Source organism: Ranitomeya variabilis, chromosome 2, assembly GCF_051348905.1.
Source record: "Ranitomeya variabilis isolate aRanVar5 chromosome 2, aRanVar5.hap1, whole genome shotgun sequence".
Lineage (NCBI taxonomy): Eukaryota > Metazoa > Chordata > Amphibia > Anura > Dendrobatidae > Ranitomeya > Ranitomeya variabilis.
The window spans coordinates 1,116,023,760-1,116,043,887 of NC_135233.1; the positions used below are offsets into that span (position 1 = coordinate 1,116,023,760).

Consider the following 20,128-nt stretch of genomic DNA (forward strand, 5'->3'; position numbering starts at 1 on the left):
GCCACTCTGCTATTACGCGGGATGGCGGGCCACTCTGCTATTACACGGGATGGAGGGCCACTCTGCTATTACACGGGATGGAGGGCCACTCTGCTATTACGCGGGATGGAGGGCCACTCTGCTATTACACGGGATGGCGGGCCACTCTGCTATTACGCGGGATGGAGTGCCACTCTGCTATTACACGGGATGGAGAAACACTCTGCTATTACACGGGATGGAGGGCCACTCTGCTATTACGCGGGATGGAGGGCCACTCTGCTATTACATGGGATGCAGGGCCACTCTGCTATTACACAGGATGGAGGGCCAGTCTGCTATTACACGGGATGGAGGGCCACTCTGCTATTACAGGGATGGCGGGCCACTCTGCTATTACACGGGATGGTGGGCCACTCTGCTATTACACGGGATGGCGGGCCACTCTGCTATTACGCGGGATGGAGGGCCACTCTGCTATTACGCGGGATGGAGGGCCACTCTGCTATTACACGGGATGGCGGGCCACTCTGCTATTACTCGGGATGGAGGCTGTTGTGAATTCTGCTCTTGGGCTCTCTCCGGTGGTTATAAGTGGTAGCGCTGCTGTCTCTGGATCGCAGCATTTATCAGGTGTGTCCACTTTTTGCAATTCTGACTGGGCTATTTAGTCTTGCTTGACCCTTTAGTCAGTGCCAGTTGTCCATTGTTCCTGGAGGATTCACATCCCTGCCTGGTCTCTCCTGCTTTGCTGTTCATTTCAACAAAGATAAGTTCTGGCCTTGATTTTTGCAGTCCACATGCTGTGGGCCTTATTGTTCAGTTCTTTTCTATGTTTTTGTCTTGTCCAGCTTGGTCTGTATAAGAAATTGTTTAGCCAAGCTGGTATCTCTGGAGATGCAGATATACCCTCCATATGTTTAGTTAGATGTGGAGATTTTGTATTTTCTGTGGTGGATATTTTCTAGTGTTTTAATACTGACTGCATAGTACTCTGTCCTATCCTTTCTGTTTAGCTAGAAGTGGCCTCCTTTGCTAAATTCTGATTTCAGTCTGTGTATGTTTTTTCCCTCTCCTCTCACAGTCAATATTTGTGGGGGCTGTCTATCCTTTGGGGATTTTCTCTGAGGCAAGATAGTTTTCCCTTTTCTATCTCTAGGGGTATTTAGTCCTCCGGCTGTGTCGAGATGTCTAGGGAGTGATAGGTACATTCCACGGCTACTTCTAGTTGCTGTGTTAAGTTCAGGGTCTGCGGTCAGTACAGGTACCACCTTCTCTAGAGTACGTCTCATGCTGCTCCTAGGCCACCAGATCATAACAGTACAACTGGCCAACAATGAGTTAACCGCATCTCAGAAGAAGGGAAGGAAAGTGCTGAGCCATTTTTTTTTCTGTAGTCTGTTGTGTTTTTTTTTCCCTCTTTACCTCTGGGTGGCTCAGGAGTTTGGCGCTGGCATGGATGTTCAGGGATTGGCTTCTTGTGTGGATCAACTTGCTGCTAGAGTACAGGGTATTTTCGATTATATCGTTCAGACTCCGGTTTTAGAGCCTAGAATTCCAACTCCTGATTTGTTTTTTGGGGACAGGTCCAAATTTTTGAGCTTTAAAAATAACTGTAAACTGTTTTTTGCTCTGAAACCTCATTCCTCTGGTGATCCCATCCAGCAGGTTAAAATTGTTATATCTCTGCTGCGTGGTGACCCCCAGGATTGGGCATTTGCCCTGGAACCTGGGAATCCGGCTTTGCTTAATGTAGACACCTTTTTCCAGGCGCTTGGGTTATTGTATGATGAACCTAATTCAGTGGATCATGCTGAGAAGACCTTGTTGGCCCAGTGTCAGGGTCAAGAAGCGGCAGAATCATATTGCCAGAAATTTAGAAAATGGTCTGTGCTGACTAAATGGAATGAGGATGCCTTGGCGGCAATTTTCAGAAAGGGTCTTTCTGAATCCGTTAAAGATGTTATGGTGGGGTTCCCCACGCCTGCTGGTCTGAGTGATTCTATGTCTCTGGCCATTCAGATTGATCGGCGCTTGCGCGAGCGCAGAGTTGTGCACACTGTGGCATTGTCTTCCGAGCGGAGTCCTGAGCCTATGCAGTGTGATAGGATTGTGTCTAGAGCTGAACGACAAGGATTCAGACGTCAGAATAGGTTGTGTTTTTACTGCGGCGATTCTGCTCATGTTATTTCTGATTGCCCTAAGCGTACCAAGAGAATCGCTAGTTCTGTTAGCATCAGTACTACACAACCTAAATTTCTGTTATCTGTGACCCTGATCTGCTCATTATCGTCATTTTCTGTCATGGCATTTGTGGATTCAGGCGCCGCTCTAAACTTAATGGACTTAGAATTTGCCAGACGTTGTGGTTTCCCCTTGCAGCCTTTGCAGAGTCCTATTCCTTTGAGGGGCATTGATGCTACACCGTTGGCTAAAAATAAACCTCAGTTTTGGACACAGCTGACCATGTGCATGGCGCCAGCCCATCAGGAAGATTGTCGTTTTCTGGTGTTGCATAATTTGCATGATGCTATTGTGCTGGGTTTCCCATGGTTACAGGTGCATAATCTGGTATTAGATTGGAAATCTATGTCTGTGATTAGTTGGGGTTGTCAGGGGGTTCATGGTGACGTTCCTTTGATGTCAATTGCCTCCTCCTCCTCTTCTGAAATTCCTGAGTTTTTGTCAGATTTCCAGGATGTATTCAATGAGCCCAAGTCCAGTTCCCTTCCACCGCATAGGGACTGTGATTGTGCTACTGACTTGATTCCAGGCTGTAAGTTCCCTAAGGGCCGACTTTTCAACCTGTCTGTGCCAGAACATACCGCCATGCGGAGCTATGTTAAGGAATCTTTGGAGAAAGGGCATATTCGGCCATCTTCTTCACCATTGGGAGCAGGTTTTTTTTTTGTTGCCAAGAAGGATGGCTCCTTGAGACCCTGTATTGATTATCGCCTCTTGAATAAGATCACGGTCAAATTCCAATACCCTTTGCCTTTGCTTTCTGATCTGTTTGCTAGGATTAAGGGGGCTAGTTGGTTTACTAAGATTGACCTTCGAGGGGCATATAATCTTGTTCGTATTAAGCAGGGTGACGAATGGAAAACTGCGTTTAATACGCCCGAAGGCCATTTTGAATACCTTGTGATGGCATTCGGACTCTCTAATGCTCCATCTGTGTTTCAGTCCTTCATGCATGATATATTTCGGAATTATCTTGATAAATTCATGATTGTATATTTGGATGATATTTTGATTTTTTCAGATGATTGGGAGTCTCATGTGAAACAAGTCAGGATGGTATTTCAGATCCTTCGTGATAATGCCTTGTTTGTGAAGGGGTCTAAGTGCCTCTTTGGAGTACAGAAGGTTTCTTTTTTGGGCTTCATTTTTTCACCCTCATCTATAGAAATGGATCCGGTTAAGGTTCAGGGCATTCATGATTGGATCCAGCCCACATCCGTGAAGAGCCTTCAGAAATTTTTGGGCTTTGCTAATTTTTATCACCGTTTCATTGCCAATTTCTCCAGTGTGGTTAAACCCCTGACCGATTTGACGAAGAAAGGCGCTGATGTGACGAATTGGTCCTCTGCGGCTGTTTCTGCCTTTCAGGAGCTTAAACGCCGATTTACTTCTGCCCCTGTGTTGCGTCAGCCGGATGTTTCTCTTCCTTTTCAGGTTGAGGTTGACGCTTCTGAGATTGGGGCAGGGGCCGTTTTGTCTCAGAGGAATTCTGATGGTTCCTTGATGAAACCGTGTGCCTTCTTTTCTCAAAAGTTTTCGCCTGCGGAACGCAATTATGATGTCGGCAATCGTGAGTTGTTGGCTATGAAGTGGGCATTTGAGGAGTGGCGACGTTGGCTTGAGGGGGCCAAGCACCGTATTGTGGTCTTGACCGATCATAAGAATCTGATTTACCTCGAGTCTGCCAAACGGCTGAATCCTGGACAGGCCCGATGGTCCCTGTTTTTCTCCCGTTTTGATTTTGTGGTCTCATATCTTCCGGGTTCTAAGAATGTTAAGGCTAATGCCCTCTCTAGGAGCTTTTTGCCTGATTCTCCTGGGGTCCTTGAGCCGGTCGGCATTCTGAAGGAAGGGGTGATTCTTTCTGCCATCTCCCCTGATTTACGACGGGTTCTTCAGGAATTTCAGGCTGATAAACCTGACCGCTGTCCAGTGGGGAAATTGTTTGTTCCTGACAGATGGACTAGTAAAGTGATTTCTGAGGTTCATTGTTCTGTGTTGGCTGGTCATCCTGGGATTTTTGGTACCAGAGATTTGGTTGGTAGGTCCTTTTGGTGTCCTTCTTTGTCACGGGATGTGCGTTCTTTTGTGCAGTCCTGTGGGACTTGTGCGCGGGCCAAGCCTTGTTGTTCCCGCGCTAGTGGGTTGCTTTTGCCTTTGCCGGTCCCTGAGAGGCCTTGGATGCATATTTCTATGGATTTTATTTCGGATCTTCCGGTGTCCCAGAGGATGTCGGTTATCTGGGTGGTTTGTGACCGGTTTTCTAAGATGGTTCATTTGGTACCTTTGCCTAAATTGCCTTCCTCTTCTGAGTTGGTTCAGTTGTTTTTTCAGCATGTGGTTCGTTTGCATGGCATTCCGGAGAATATTGTGTCCGATAGAGGTTCCCAGTTTGTTTCTAGGTTTTGGCAGGCCTTTTGTGCTAGGCTGGGTATTGATTTGTCTTTTTCTTCCGCATTTCATCCTCAGACAAATGGCCAAACCGAGCGAACTAATCAGACTTTGGAAACTTATTTGAGATGCTTTGTGTCTGCTAATCAGGATGATTGGGTGGCTTTCTTGCCATTGGCCGAGTTTGCCCTTAATAATCGGGCTAGTTCTGCTACCTTGGTTTCACCTTTCTTTTGTAACTCTGGTTTTCATCCTCGTTTTTCTTCGGGGCAGGTTGAGCCTTCTGATTGTCCTGGGGTGGACTCTGTGGTTGACAGGTTGCAGCAAATTTGGGCTCATGTTGTTGACAATTTGGTGTTGTCTCAGGAGGGGGCTCAGCGTTTTGCTAACCGTCGTCGGTGTGTTGGTTCCCGGCTTCGGCTTGGGGATTTGGTCTGGTTGTCTTCCCATCATGTTCCTATGAAGGTTTCTTCCCCTAAGTTCAAGCCTCGGTTTATTGGCCCTTATAGGATTTCTGAGATTATCAATCCAGTGTCTTTTCGTTTGGCCCTTCCAGCCTCTTTTTCCATCCATAATGTTTTTCATAGATCTTTGTTGCGGAAATATGTGGTGCCCGTTGTTCCCTCTGTTGATCCTCCTGCCCCGGTGTTGATTGATGGGGAGTTGGAGTATGTGGTTGAGAAGATTTTGGATTCTCGTTTTTCGAGGCGGAAGCTTCAGTATCTTGTCAAATGGAAGGGTTATGGCCAGGAGGATAATTCTTGGGTTGTTGCCTCCGATATTCATGCTGAGGATATGGTTCGTGCCTTTCATTTGGCTCGTCCGGATCGGCCTGGGGGCTCTGGTGAGGGTTCGGTGACCCCTCCTCAAGGGGGGGGGGGTACTGTTGTGAATTCTGCTCTTGGGCTCTCTCCGGTGGTTATAAGTGGCAGCGCTGCTGTCTCTGGATCGCAGCATTTATCAGGTGTGCCCACTTTTTGCAATTCTGACTGGGCTATTTAGTCTTGCTTGACCCTTTAGTCAGTGCCAGTTGTCCATTGTTCCTGGAGGATTCACATCCCTGCCTGGTCTCTCCTGCTTTTGCTGTTCATTTCAACAAAGATAAGTTCTGGCCTTGATTTTTGCAGTCCACATGCTGTGGGCCTTATTGTTCAGTTCTTTTCTATGTTTTTGTCTTGTCCAGCTTGGTCTGTATAAGGAATTGTTTAGCCAAGCTGGTATCTCTGAGATGCAGATATACCCTCCATATCTTTAGTTAGATGTGGAGATTTTGTATTTTCTGTGGTGGATATTTTCTAGCGTTTTAATACTGACCGCATAGTCCTCTGTCCTATCCTTTCTATTTAGCTAGAAGTGGCCTCCTTTGCTAAATTCTGATTTCAGTCTGTGTATGTTTTTTCCCTCTCCTCTCACAGTCAATATTTGTGGGGGCTGTCTATCCTTTGGGGATTTTCTCTGAGGCAAGATAGTTTTCCCTTTTCTATCTCTAGGGGTAATTAGTCCTCCGGCTGTGTAGAGATGTCTAGGGAGTGATAGCTACATTCCACGGCTACTTCTAGTTGCTGTGTTAAGTTCAGGGTCTGCGGTCAGTACAGGTACCACCTTCTCTAGAGTACGTCTCATGCTGCTCCTAGGCCACCAGATCATAACAGGAGGGCCACTCTGCTATTACGCGGGATGGCGGGCCACTCTGCTATTACGCGGGATGGCGGGCCACTCTGCTATTACGCGGGATGGCGGGCCACTCTGCTATTACGCGGGATGGAGGGCCACTCTGCTATTACGCGGGATGGAGGGCCACTCTGCTATTACGCGGGATGGAGGGCCACTCTGCTATTACGCGGGATGGAGGGCCACTCTGCTATTACGCGGGATGGAGGGCCACTCTGCTATTACGCGGGATGGAGGGCCACTCTGCTATTACGCGGGATGGAGGGCCACTCTGCTATTACGCGGGATGGAGGGCCACTCTGCTATTACGCGGGATGGAGGGCCACTCTGCTATTACGCGGGATGGAGGGCCACTCTGCTATTACGCGGGATGGAGGGCCACTCTGCTATTACGCGGGATGGAGGGCCACTCTGCTATTACGCGGGATGGAGGGCCACTCTGCTATTACGCGGGATGGAGGGCCACTCTGCTATTACGCGGGATGGAGGGCCACTCTGCTATTACGTGGGATGGAGGGCCACTCTGCTATTACGTGGGATGGAGGGCCACTCTGCTATTACGTGGGATGGAGGGCCACTCTGCTATTACGCGGGATGGAGGGCCACTCTGCTATTATGCGGGATGGAGGGCCACTCTGCTATTATGCGGGATGGAGGGCCACTCTGCTATTACGCGGGATGGAGGACCACTCTGCTATTACATGGGATGGAGGGCCACTCTGCTATTACGCGGGATGGAGAGCCACTCTGCTATTACACGGGATGGAGGGCCACTCTGCTATTACACGGGATGGAGGGCCACTCTGCTATTACGCGGGATGGAGGGCCACTCTGCTATTACGCGGGATGGAGCGCCACTCTGCTATTACGCGGGATGGAGGCCACTCTGCTATTATGCGGGATGGAGGGCCACTCTACTATTACGCGGGATGGAGGGCCACTCTGCTATTATGCGGGATGGAGGGACACTCTACTATTACGTGGGATGGAGGTCCACTCTGCTATTACGCGGGATGGAGGGCCACTCTGCTATTACGCGGGATGGAGGGCCACTCTACTATTACGCGGGATGGAGGGACACTCTGCTATTATGTGGGATGGAGGGACACTCTACTATTACGCGGGATGGAGGGCCACTCTGCTATTATGCGGGATGGAGGGACACTCTACTATTACGCGGGATGGAGGGCCACTCTGCTATTACACGGGATGGAGGGCCACTCTGCTATTACGCGGGATGGAGGGACACTCTACTATTACGCGGGATGGAGGGCCACTCTGCTATTACCCGGGATGGAGGGACACTCTACTATTACGCGGGATGGAGGGCCACTCTGCTATTACGCGGGATGGAGGGCCACTCTGCTATTACGCGGGATGGAGGGCCACTCTGCTATTACACAGGAATAGAACTAAGCAACAGCACGTGTGAAAAAGACTTGTGTATAGTAATAGATCACAGACTACTTGTCATGACTCTGGGTGGGCCGGTTCTTGCTCCATCATGGTCAGGTCTGGGTTAAATTAGTCCGCCTCTCTTTGGTTCCGGGGCAGCTGTTTAATGCTGGTAGTTCCTGGGTTCTGAGTCAGTTAGACTTCCGTCTACTTGGCTTGAGGTAGCTGACCCAGGTTATTCGTCTGTAATCGATGTGCCTCTGTGCGTGTGTGTCTTGCTGTGTATGACCCAATTTGTCCCCTGACTTCTGCCCCTGTTTTCTGCTTCGTACTTCTCTGTCTGTCTTGGCTTTCTGACCCCTTGGCTTGTCTCTGACTAATCTGCTGTTTTGCCCCTTGGTACCTCGCTCCCGTCTGGCTCCCGACCCTCGGCTTGTCCTTTGACCACGTCTCTGTCTTTGTACTATGTGTGCTGCGTTTCTTGCAGACCCCCCATTCCTGCATGGTAGCTCTGACCCCATCGTCCCTGCAGTGATCACGTGACCAGCCTAGTTCAGGTCCTGTGTGCACGGCGTGCCTCATTCCTCCCTCTCCCACTAGCGCCCCCTATGCTGCCTTTCTATGACACCTGGCAGCATCATTACACTACTCATGAGTCAACAGTGTGATGCAGCAGCAAAAAATGCAAATGCAATTCTGGGATGTACTAAGAGAAGCACAGAGCCCAGATCACGTGAAGTCATTATTGCCCTCTTAAAAAAGGCATTAACAAACTGGAGCAAGTTCAGAGAAGAGCGACCAGGATAGTGAGCGGACTGCAAAGGGGGCCATTCCCCTCTCACACAGGATGGGGGTCTCACCCTTATCATACGGGGTTGAGGACCTCACCTATATTACAAGGGATGGAGGCCTCTCCTATTACCTGGACACAGCCTGAGGACACAATGGCTTGCTCAGAATATGGCACTTGTCCTTCCCTCTTGCCAAGAGGTTTATCATGGGAGACTAAGGATCTAGCGCCTTGGTGTTCTCCACCTGGTCCCCAGGGACACTTATCACTTACCTTCCATGCTTCAAGGACTGCTGTATTTATGTCTCCATGTTCTGTTCAGTAACTGGATACATCACAAACTCACAGTTCTTTAGTCCCAAAACTGGATAAATACCTTTCTGTCATTCACAGATTGATCTCATCTTGTGTTGTCACCCATAACAGAAGTTTCAGCAATATGTATTTGTATTTCAGCTGAACCAGTGAATTAAGTGAACTATAATACCTGACAGAACCTGAAACGCCCCAACTGCTGCATAAGAGTGATCGGCTTCTGCTCTTAGTGACAGTTCGTATGTAGAAATCTCCTCCTTACACGGATGGTCACCCCTCTCATGGGTCTCCAGAGTGTCAATGTTGGGTAGAGATTTCTCTTGGTTCAAGAGCTGTGAATAAATAATGAAAAAGTCAGAGTTGGAGAAGTCAATGAAATGACCCGAAAAGGTCAATAATCACCAAATCGGGCAGGTGAGGTTCTCAGCACTAAGTGTCTCCAGATCTATAACAACATGATGATAGTACGGATAATGGCCCACACTGTACGCTTCTCACGGGATATCGGAAGATCAGGATTCCCACTGACTTACAAAAAATATTCTTGCTGAAAGGAGAATTGTTTTATAGCCTCTGCACACACAGACAAGGCCCTCCGAATATAAAAGGACCTCGCCAACATAAACGGGCCACCCTGCCTGGAGTCAGAAATTATGGAAAGCAATTAATCGGGGCCTAAGACGGACGTTTCACCTACTCGATTTCATCAAGGCGAGTGCATCTTAATGGATTGGCTAGATCTGCGCCACCGATAAACCTGTGCCGCCGATAAACCTGCGCTGCCGATAAACCTGTGCTCTCAACAATAAACCTGCGCCGCCAATGAACCTGCGCTGCCAATAAACCTGTGCCGCCGATAAACCTGCGCTGCCGATAAACCTGCGCTGCCAATAAACCTGAGCCGCCGATAAACCTGCAACGCCGATAAACCTGCACTGCTGATAAACCTGCGCCACCAATAAACCTGCGCCGCCAATAAACCTGCGCCGCCAATAAACCTGCGCCGCCGATAAACCTGCGCCGCCGATAAACCTGCGCCGCCGATAAACCTGCGCCGCCGATAAACCTACACCGCCGATAAACCTGTGCTGCCGATAAACCTGCGCTGCCGATAAACGCCCGCTGCCGATAAACCTGGGCCGCCGATAAACCTGGGCCGCCGATAAACGCACAATTTCTCATCGTTTTATCACAATTTCTGCCCGGATAAGACCCCATTGTGCCATCGTTTTTCCCTTTTTGATACTATGGCGATACATGTGGTAGATACAGACCCCCTACTTCCGAGGGTCGCTGGGATCTTATCTGGCATTTATTGCTTCTCTCCGTGATTGCCCTTTATGCTGTGTGATACTTACACCACTTTTCCATTGCTGGGGAACCTACGTTTAGGGAAGATGTAAAGAAACAAAATGGTGCAAGACCACAGCCAGCTCACCAGACCCACAGATGCACGGAACTTCGTGAAGACAAGACGAGATGAGTAGAAAAAAATAGGAGGATGTTTGAGCTTCTTAAAATATTCTTATCAGACTTTATTGATCAACATTGGGAATAAATAAAAAACTAACAAAAAGTGAACCTCTGGGGTTAAGGCGACGCGTTTCGATCTGACATAAGAGCTTTATCAAAGCTTAATGCCTACTGACATTTTACGATCTTTTATAGTTTGCATGGACCAATCAAGATGTCTTTTATGTGTCACCTGACATATTTCCAGATCCTGAGAGGTAAATAACCAACAAACCGTAAAATACCGAAATAACACACAGAAAGAAACAATAGACATCGTATTTAAAAAAACATATAACAATGAAAAAAACATGTTAAAAACATTTTCAGAGAAACATGATTGGCTAATAGTGAAACCTAATCTCATGACGTTTATTCAATCCATTTGTTCTAGTGTTGAGATTAAAGATCCAGAAAGCTTGGGGCGTGTCCTAGCTGGCCATGTGAGCGGACGCAGGGAAGAGCGCTCCCGCTGCCAGAAGGACAAAAAATCCTGCTTTAACCCCGATTTTCGGGCATACTTACTAAAATCCGGCTGACTGAGGGTCCGGAGAGTGCAGCGGTGCGGAGCGGTGGGTCCGGAGTCGGCAGCGATGACAAGGAGGCAGCAGAAAGACGCTGGCACCGGCGATGCAGAAGCCGGCCAAGATGGCGCCGAAGTGAGGAAGAACGCTGACAGGGACAACGCCGCAGGTCAGCGGCGCATGGAGGTGGCTGCGAAGCTGCAGCAGTTTGCCAGGATGGAGGCTGCTGACGAGGCAGAACAAGGATCCGGAACCGGAGCTGACCAGGGGGTGGAGGAAAAAGGTACGGCTGAGCAGCATGAGGTACAGAAGGGGGAAGAAGGAGGCAATATGGCGGGGGCTAGTGGGGGACATGAAGACATACCGCAGGGAGAGGAGCCGACCCTTAGGGATGTAAATCACCCTAATTTCCTCGTGCCAGCAATCCCTGAACTCCTTGGCCCAGCAGATGCAGGAGGTTAAAGGGGACACGGCACAGATTAATGCAGCCCTACAGAAAATGGACAAACGTATAGGAGTGGTGGAGGAGAGGGTGAGCACGGCAGAAGATCACATAGTTAAATTACTAAAAGCTGAAAAGAAGTTCGCCCAAGCAATAGCCGAGCTTGCCGCCAAAAATGAGGATCTGGAAAATAGATCCAGAAGGAATAACATACGTATAGTGGGGCTGCCTGAAAAGATTGAGGGGAGAAATCCCACAGAATTTGTTGAAAACTGGCTGCTGGAGAAGATGGGGAGCACAGTGTTGACAAAAGTCTTTGCTGTTGAACGGGCTCATAGGGTCCCACCACAGCCCCCTGTCCCAGGAGCGAACCATCGTACCATGCTTGCTAAAATACTCAATTACAGGGATAGAGACATTATCCTCAGAAAGGCTAGAGAAATGGAGGATCTGACGGCTGGAGGACAAAAAATCGCCATTTATCCGGATTATTCCGCTGCGGTTCAGAAGCAGCGGATGAAGTTTACTGGAGTCAAGCGACGACTAAGGGAGCTGGGAGTGCAGTACTCAGTGATGTTTCCCGCCAAGCTGAGAATGGTGGCTTTCAATAAGACTCACTTTTTTCTAACACCGGGGGACGCTACCCAGTGGCTTGATACCAATGAGAAAAAGCTTAAGGGAATGGGCGACTGACATTTCGGCGAGAACCAGCTGGGATTTGCTTTTTCTGTTGATGGAGGAGAGCTCTGCGATTGTTAGCATTGGTTAAAAAGTTGAGCAACTGTTGGGGGTTTTGCTGAGCCATATTGAAGGAATGGCCGGAGGGGATAGTACCGACTGCAAAAGTATGGGGGAGGAGGGACAGTCCGGGTACTGTAAACTGGTTTGATACTTTTTCTATATGTTCATATGAGTTGAAATGTTAAGATACAATACAGTGAAAGTTGGGGGGGGGAAATGCGACTGTTATGGTAGCGGGAAGCGAATGGAGAGGGTTAAGTAAAGGAGAGTGTTCGCGGTGGGCAGTGGAGCCCCACTCTTGATGAGAGGAAGAATGCACTACATTGGGGGGGTTAGGGGGGCAAATTGGGAGGGAGCAGGGGGGTGGGAGGGTTGGGGCAGCTCATATTTGGGAAACTGATTACGAAGAGAAATGATAAGCCACAGGATGGGTGATTGTATTAAAATACTGAGTTGGAATGGAGAGGACTGGCGGATAAAACACGGCAGGCGGCAAGTCTGCAGTATGTCCGAGATCAGAAGGTCTCAATGATATGTTTGCTAGAGACACATTTAGTGCAGGAGAGGGTGGATGTATTGAAGAGGCGCTGGATACAGAGGGCGTATCATTCTACTTTCTCGACGTACTCTAGGGGTGTGTCTGTGTTAATACCTGCGGGGGTGCAGTACGAGGAGGTAATGGTAAAAGAGGATGTGGATGGTCAGTATGTGGTGGTGAAATGTAAAATGAATGGAGTGTTGTTGTGTATAGCAGCAATGTATATTCCGCCCCCATATTCAAGTAAGAAGATAAGGGAGGTACTGGAGAGGGTAGAGCATTGGGGACCGTTACCATTTCTAATTATTGGTGACCTTAATATCTGTGATGACTTTTGGGACAAAAACAAAAAAACCTAGAATAGAACAGGGGGGCATATCACTACGTTTGGGACCTATGTCCGGGAAGTAGGTATGATTGATTTATGGAGAGTTAGACATATTGGGGAAAGGGGGTACTCATGTTACTCGCCAGCTCATGGTACTCTGTCTAGGATTGACTTGGCGGTGGGTAACTGTTTACTTGATAAGATGGTAAGGGATGTAAAATATTTGCCTAGGGCGCTCTCAGACCATAGTCCAGTTGAAGTAGAATTTCGGCCAGTTGGGACACGGATAGGGAGCAGGAAGGAGTGGAAAATTCACCGTAATTGGCTACGCAGTATAGACTTGGAAAAGATAAAGAAGGAGTTGGTGGAATTTTTTGAGATAAATGAGGGAAGTGCAGACGCTCTTACTGTGTGGGAAGCCATGAAGGCGTACCTGAGGGGACTGCTGTTCAGGGATATTAGCCGGTGTAAGAGGAAATCGAGAGAGATAGAGAAGTTGGCGATTGAAGGGCTGAGGATAGCCGAGGATGAGATGGTAATAACGGGTGCTCCGGAGGCTGGGAGGAGGCTAAAGGCGGCTCAGAGTCAGTTGGAGGAGGTATTGTTGGGTAAGGCTGAAAGGAAGAGGGAATTCATGAATCTGGCTTTTTACCAAGAGGGCGAATCGGTGGGGCATTTGCTATCAATGGTGGCTTCTGCCCAGAGAAGTATTTCCTTTGTTCACTCTTTGATATCGGGGAGAGATGTGGCTGTCTCTGAGACTTCAGAGATTTCGGAAATTTTTGCGGATTTTTATGCGGACCTATATTCCTCTCGGGTAGATGGGTCGGTGGAGGACACGGTGGCGTTCCTTGGGGAATTGGAGCTCCCAAGACTGAATGACATAGATAGAGAATATTTGGAGGCTCCCATTAAGGAGGAGGAGTTGGGTCGGGCACTGCACTCTATGGCTAACGGGAAGGCACCTGGAGTAGATGGATTTCCTGCAGAAATTTATAAAGAATTTGGGGAAGTGCTGATTCCAAAATTAAGGGTACTTTTGGAGGAGGCTAGGAGTGGCGGTAGGCTACCGGCATCTATGCGGGAGGCCATCATAGTGGCGATTCCTAAGGGGGGGGAAGGACCCGACACAGCCGGATTCATATCGGCCAATCTCCTTGCTTACTATTGACGTTAAATTCCTGGCTAAAGTATTGGCGATGAGATTGACGGGTGTCATTGCCGGCCTGGTACACTCAGACCAGTCGGGCTTTATGCCTGATAGGTCCACTGCGATCAATCTACGAAGGCTGTATATGAATTTGCAACTCAGATCCGACAACTGTGGCCAGAGAGTTGTTGCATCTTTAGACGCCCATAAGGCGTTTGACAGTGTGGAGTGGGGGTATCTCAGGCAGGTGCTACGGAGTATGGGGTTTGGACCGCAGTTTATATCCTGGATTCGACTGATGTACTCGATGCCGATGGCTAGGGTTAGGGTAAATGGGGAGTTATCACGGACCATACAACTGGCTAGAGGGACGAGGCAGGGGTGTCCGCTTTCTCCTCTTTTGTTTGCTCTGGCGGTGGAACCTCTGGCTGCTAAGCTTCGACGGTCTGATGAGGTAACTGGGTTCAAATATGGGATGATTGAAGAGAAGGTGGCGTTGTATGCGGATGACATTCTGCTATTTCTGGCTGATCCGGGTGTGTCCTTGGAGGGTGCCATTGGGATTATTGAGCGTTTCGGATCGGTGTCGGGACTTAGGATAAACTGGAGTAAGTCGATCTTGTTTAAGGTGGATGATGATGGTGGGGAACCACTGGAGGATGGGCGACTGGAGGTGACTAGCCAATTTAAGTACCTTGGAATATGGGTGTCTATGCCTGTTACTGACTATATACATAGAAATCTGAATCCAGTCCTGGGCGTTCTTAAAGCGAAAGCGGATGCCTGGCTTAAACTGCATTTATCTGTGGTAGGTAGGGTGAACCTCATTAAAATGATCCTGATGCCGAAAATACCGTATGTCCTTCATAATGCGCCAGTTTGGATACCACGCGGGAGATTTAGACAGATTAATTCTCTGTTTAGGAATTTAATATGGGGGAGACAGTATCCGCGTATCAAACTGGAGACACTACAGCGACCTAAAGACGATGGGGGACTGGCACTGCCTAACCCTGAAATGTATTTTCTTGCAGCTCAAAGTCAGCATTTAAAAGGCTGGGCGTATGAAGGGTCATCTGGAGCGACACAGCGGTTGATGGAAGTAGTGACAAAAAGAAGGCCAGTAGTACAATGTTTGGAGGATGGATCCCTGGGGGCTTTGGGGAAATCATACCCGACTGTGTTGCTGATACGGAGGCTGTGGGGTAGGCTGAGACACATACGGGGGGGTCACGGGTTTGACTAAATTTTCACCGATATGGCATAATAGCAACTTACAGGAGTTTGCGACACTGGGAGTACTGATGGAATGGCAAGTCAAAGGGATTCAATACGCGTATCAAATAATTGAGCGAGGTGAATTGAAATCATTTTCCCAATTGCAGGCGGAATTTGGTCTTGGGTCTGTAGGGGAATTCCAGTATTTGTGGATGAGGCATGCTTTTGGAGCTCAGAGTAGGAACGGAAGTATTGAAATTCAGAGGGATATAGTACTAGAGTATGTATGTAATGACGGGACTACTGGGGGGGTCATATCTACTTTGTACAAAGATCTGTTGCATACTTTCCTGTTATGATCCTAGTGGCAAGGATCGCAAGTAGGACTAGCTAAGTAACTAAACCGACTACAAACTCTGGGGAAGTGGTAACTGAATTGACCGCAACCTGATCCTATCCGCAAACAACTATAGGCAGCCGTGGAACATACCTGAAAATCCTAGACGTCTCTTCACGGCCTGAGAAACTGACTATTCCTAGAGGGAACGAAAGTCCTCACTTGCCTCAGTGAAATGACCCCAAAGATATAGAATAGCCCCCCACAAATATTAACGGTGAGTCAAGGGGAAAGCACAAACGCAGAGATGAAATTAGATTTAGCAAATGAGGCCCGCTAACACTAGAAAGCAGAAAATAGGAAGGGAGCTGTGCGGTCAATTAAAAACCCTATTCAAAAATATCCACGCAGAGATCGCTCAAGCCCCGCACCAACTAACGGTGCGGGGAAAGCAACTCTGTAACCCAGAGCTTACCAGCAACAAGAAATCACATATTAGCAAGCTGGACTAGACTCATCATACACAGAAATCATATTGCAGACTGATGAGCAAAAAATAATTAAACAGAACTTAGCTTCTCCTGAAGAGACTGAGACCGAAGAGAATCAGGAGTAATCAGAATAGCACTGAGAACATTGACAGCCGGCAACAAGTGGAAGTGGAACAAAGCTAAATAGGAAACTCCCAAGTGAATAACGAGGCAGCTGATCAGCCACAGACCCGCAGGATAACAATCAGCCACCAGGGGGAGCCCAAAACAAAAGTCACACAATACCATCTGTGACCACAAGAGGGAGCCAGAAAACAGAGTTCACAACACTTTCCTACTGAGATTTCCAATAATGGCGAGAGCTAAATGGGAGAGGGATCTGGGTCCAATGGAGAATGAGACTTGGGAGGCGGTGCTAGAATGGGTCCCGCGATTGTCACTGAGTGAACCGTATAGAATGTCGCAGCTCTATGTGATACACAGGGTGTATAAGTCACCGATGATGCTTTATAAGGCTGGTTTGCGTGACGATTCTGAATGTCCGAGGTGTAAAACTGTGGATGCTGATATACTCCATATGATGTGGACGTGTCCGAGACTGGCTGCCTTTTGGTTGGTAGTTTTGAGTCGTATGGACGGTGCGTATGGATGTAAGGTTCCAAGGGATCCAGTTGTGTGCTTGTTGGGATGTGTGGATGAGATTGGAATGGATAATAATTTAAGGATTGCTTTTGCTAGATTGTGATACATGGCTAGGAAGGTAATAGCTCGGAATTGGATTAGGGAAGAACCGCAGTCAAGAGGAGAATTCCTACAGTATGTGAAACAGGGTCTGACACTGGAAAAAGGGTTTTATAAAAAAAGAGGGAAAATCGAGATGTTCAATAAAATGTGGTCTCCGTGGATTGCTATGGGATAGGGGTATTATAATGAGAGACTTAATTAATACTCCTAATCAAGGGTAATGTAAAATGTGGCTTATATTATTGGTTGAGGGATTAGATATTATATTGGTTTAATGATGAAAGTGCTAAGCAAGATGAGCTGCTTTGATGGGTTAGGGTGGGGGGAGGGGGGATTAAAGGGGATTGTTTGAAGGGGGGGGGGAGATTTGTAATGAAAATAAGAATGTACCATGTAATTTACCTTGTTATCTGACATCACCCCATCTATTAACCTGCCTTCTGCCAGGGAGGCTCTGCTACTTTCTGCGTGGCATGTGATGGGAGGTTACGATTTATTGCCTTGTCATTCGATATATATCCCTGAGAGGTTCGGAAATCCACGGTTGTGGTGCATCCTACATGTGGCATATGGCAATACCGCATTACTGGAATTACAATTAATACATCTATTTTATAATCCACAGAATTCTTTTGAGTGCGGAACATTATTGTATTTAATGCGTGTGCACAAGTTCTCCATTTATTGGTGCCGCATTTAGGAAATCCTCTAACCTCTAGACAAGTTTTTTCTCTTGTTTTGGAATGGAAAACACTAGGGGAAACTATTTCCAATTGTCTGTGCTCCTCTTGCTACCACATTAACCCCATCGCTTACAATAGATGCCAATACCTCATCTTCCTATAAAATAGGGAGGAACTGACTGATTATACTTTGAATTTGGCTAAACTGGGGGCTCTGTTGTAAGCACAGATCCCCTTCTTGTGCGTCACTATTAGATTCTTCGGCATTGGTTTATTATTTGTGGTTATTAGGTCCTCACTAGGTTTCTGGTCCACTATGTTTCGAACCCTTTTGATCATCCAGTTGGGGTAGCTGTAGTTTTACACATACAAACACATAGAAAACACATAGAAAACACATTAAAAGGTGTCCAAAAGCTGACAAACTGCTCAGAAAATACAACAAACACATGGAAAATTCACAACTACATATAGTCATACGAAAAGAAAAGAGGTGGAGGCGTAAAAGGAGGAGGAGACACAGATATAGGCATGTCATGCCCTTCTACAATCAAGAAAGGCTGGAGTAAAAATCTAAAATCAGCCTACGAACACCCAGACGTCGTGACAAAAAATTTAAAAAATAAATATCTTTAGGTAGAATGGCGGCGGGTCCATTCAGAACACTTTCCTTAGAAGACGTAGTGGTATCCCCGTTGGGAGTTGTGCCAAAAAATGAACCCAATACATTCAGACTAATCCACCATTTGTCATATCCAAGGGGCAGGTGAGTAAACAACAACATCGACGCGGAACCAAGTACAGTACTATGTACTGTACCTCCTTTGACGAGGCAGTCAGGGGGGTCAAGAAGTTGGTAAGGGGCACCCTAATGGCCAAACCAGACATTGAGGGGGCGTTCCGGTTACTACCTGTGCCTCCGAATAGTGTCCTCCCATTGGGCTGCTTCTGTGAAGGAGCATACTACATAGATCGCTGTTTGCCCATGGGGTGCTCCATATCCTGCTCACTATTTGAGGCGTTTAGTTGCTTCCTCGAATGGGTCGTCATGGACGTTTGTAAGGCGGCACATATTATTCATTACCTCGACGACTTCTTATGCCTGGGCCCAAAAGATTCACCACAGTGTGAAAACACGCAGTAGTCCACCTGTGAGAAGGAGAGAGCTGGAGGGAGAGTGGACACCCCAGAGCCGAGGGGTTAGATTGAGAAAGGAAGAAGGCGGTGTAGCTTGCTTCATGGGTGGGGTACTCTGCTGAGTAGCAGAAATTGCTACTAGGCCCAAAGTATTGCCTGGGCTAGATGCAGTTAAAAATTAGTCATTAGATAAACAGGCGGTGTAGCTTGCTTCATGGGTGGGGTACTCTGCTGACTAGCACAAAATTCTACTAGGCCCAAAAGGATTTCCTGGGCTAGATGCCGTTAAAAAAAATAATACTTAGGTAAACAGGCGGTGTAGCTTGCTTCATGGGTGGGGTACTCTGCTGAGTAGCACCAAATTCTACTAAGCTCAAAAGGATTTCCTGGGCTAGATGCCGTTAGTTAAAAAATAGTACTTAGGTAAACAGGCGGTGTAGTTTGCTTCATGGGTGGGGTACGCTGCTCAGTAGCACCAAATTCTACTAGACCCAAAAGGATTGCCTGAGCTAGATGCCGTTAGTTAAAAAATAGTACTTAGGTAAACAGGCGGTGTAGTTTGCTTCATGGGTGGGGTACGCTGCTCAGTAGCACCAAATTCTACTAGGCCCAAAAGGATTTCCTGGGCTAGATGCCGTTACAAAATAGTACTTACGTAAACAGGCGGTGCAGCTTGCGTCATGGGTGCGGTACGCTGCTGAGTAGCACCAAATTCTACTAGGCCCAAAAGGATTTCCTGGGCTAGATGCAGTGAAAAATTATTACTTACATAAACAGGCGGTGGGTGGGTGGGCTACTCTGCTGACTAGCAGACACTGAAGCTTTGGAGCAGACCTCTGAATCCCAGGTCATAGTATGAGTAAACAACTCTGCAGACGACCCCACCCACCTGGAATTGATGATGGCAACGTCATGTAGGACACAGCAAGGGGACTCAATAAAGAGTCTCCATTAGGGTTGAGCGACTTTTACTTTTTTGGGGTCGAGTCGGGTTTTGCGAAACCCGACTTTGTCAAAAGTCGAGTCGAGTGAAATCGGCCGATCTTCTTGCAAAGTCGGGGTCGTAGATCGGCCGAAACACGAAACCTAATGCAAGTCAATGGGGAAGCATAGTCGGCAGTGAGTGGAGGCCAGTAAAACACCTACAGTGCCCATTTTAATGCCAAAAACATAAATTCTTATTACTTAAGCTTGTCAATCTTAATTTACTTTATAATAATAGTTAGGCATTGAAAACTGGGGGTCATTTGGCTAAAGTTGTGGGGGGTAGGACTGGCTCAAGATTTTTGTGGGCCCAGGAAACGCGGAATACGTCACGGCGGTGGAGCAGGGAGAGGTAAGTATTTCAACTTTGCAAGTGCTGTGATCCTGAGCAAGCAGGGGGGGCCCACTTGTTGGCATTGGCATTGGCACAGGGCCCCTCATAGTACGGCGGTGTGTTTGGCGGCGGGTGGCGCCTCCCACCAGTAGAGACACTTTTGCGTACTATGAGGGGCCC

At 47.8% G+C, this 20,128-nt stretch overlaps 1 protein-coding gene across 1 annotated transcript in view; it reads right to left on the reverse strand.

Annotated features, from left to right (window-relative positions):
* LOC143808899 (uncharacterized) overlaps positions 1–20,128 on the reverse strand; it is a 143,625-nt gene that overhangs the window by 54,524 nt on the left and 68,973 nt on the right. The window contains exon 5 of the mRNA XM_077292080.1: positions 8,958–9,117. Coding sequence (XP_077148195.1) covers positions 8,958–9,117 — 160 coding nt within the window. The remainder of the gene's footprint in view (positions 1–8,957; positions 9,118–20,128) is intronic.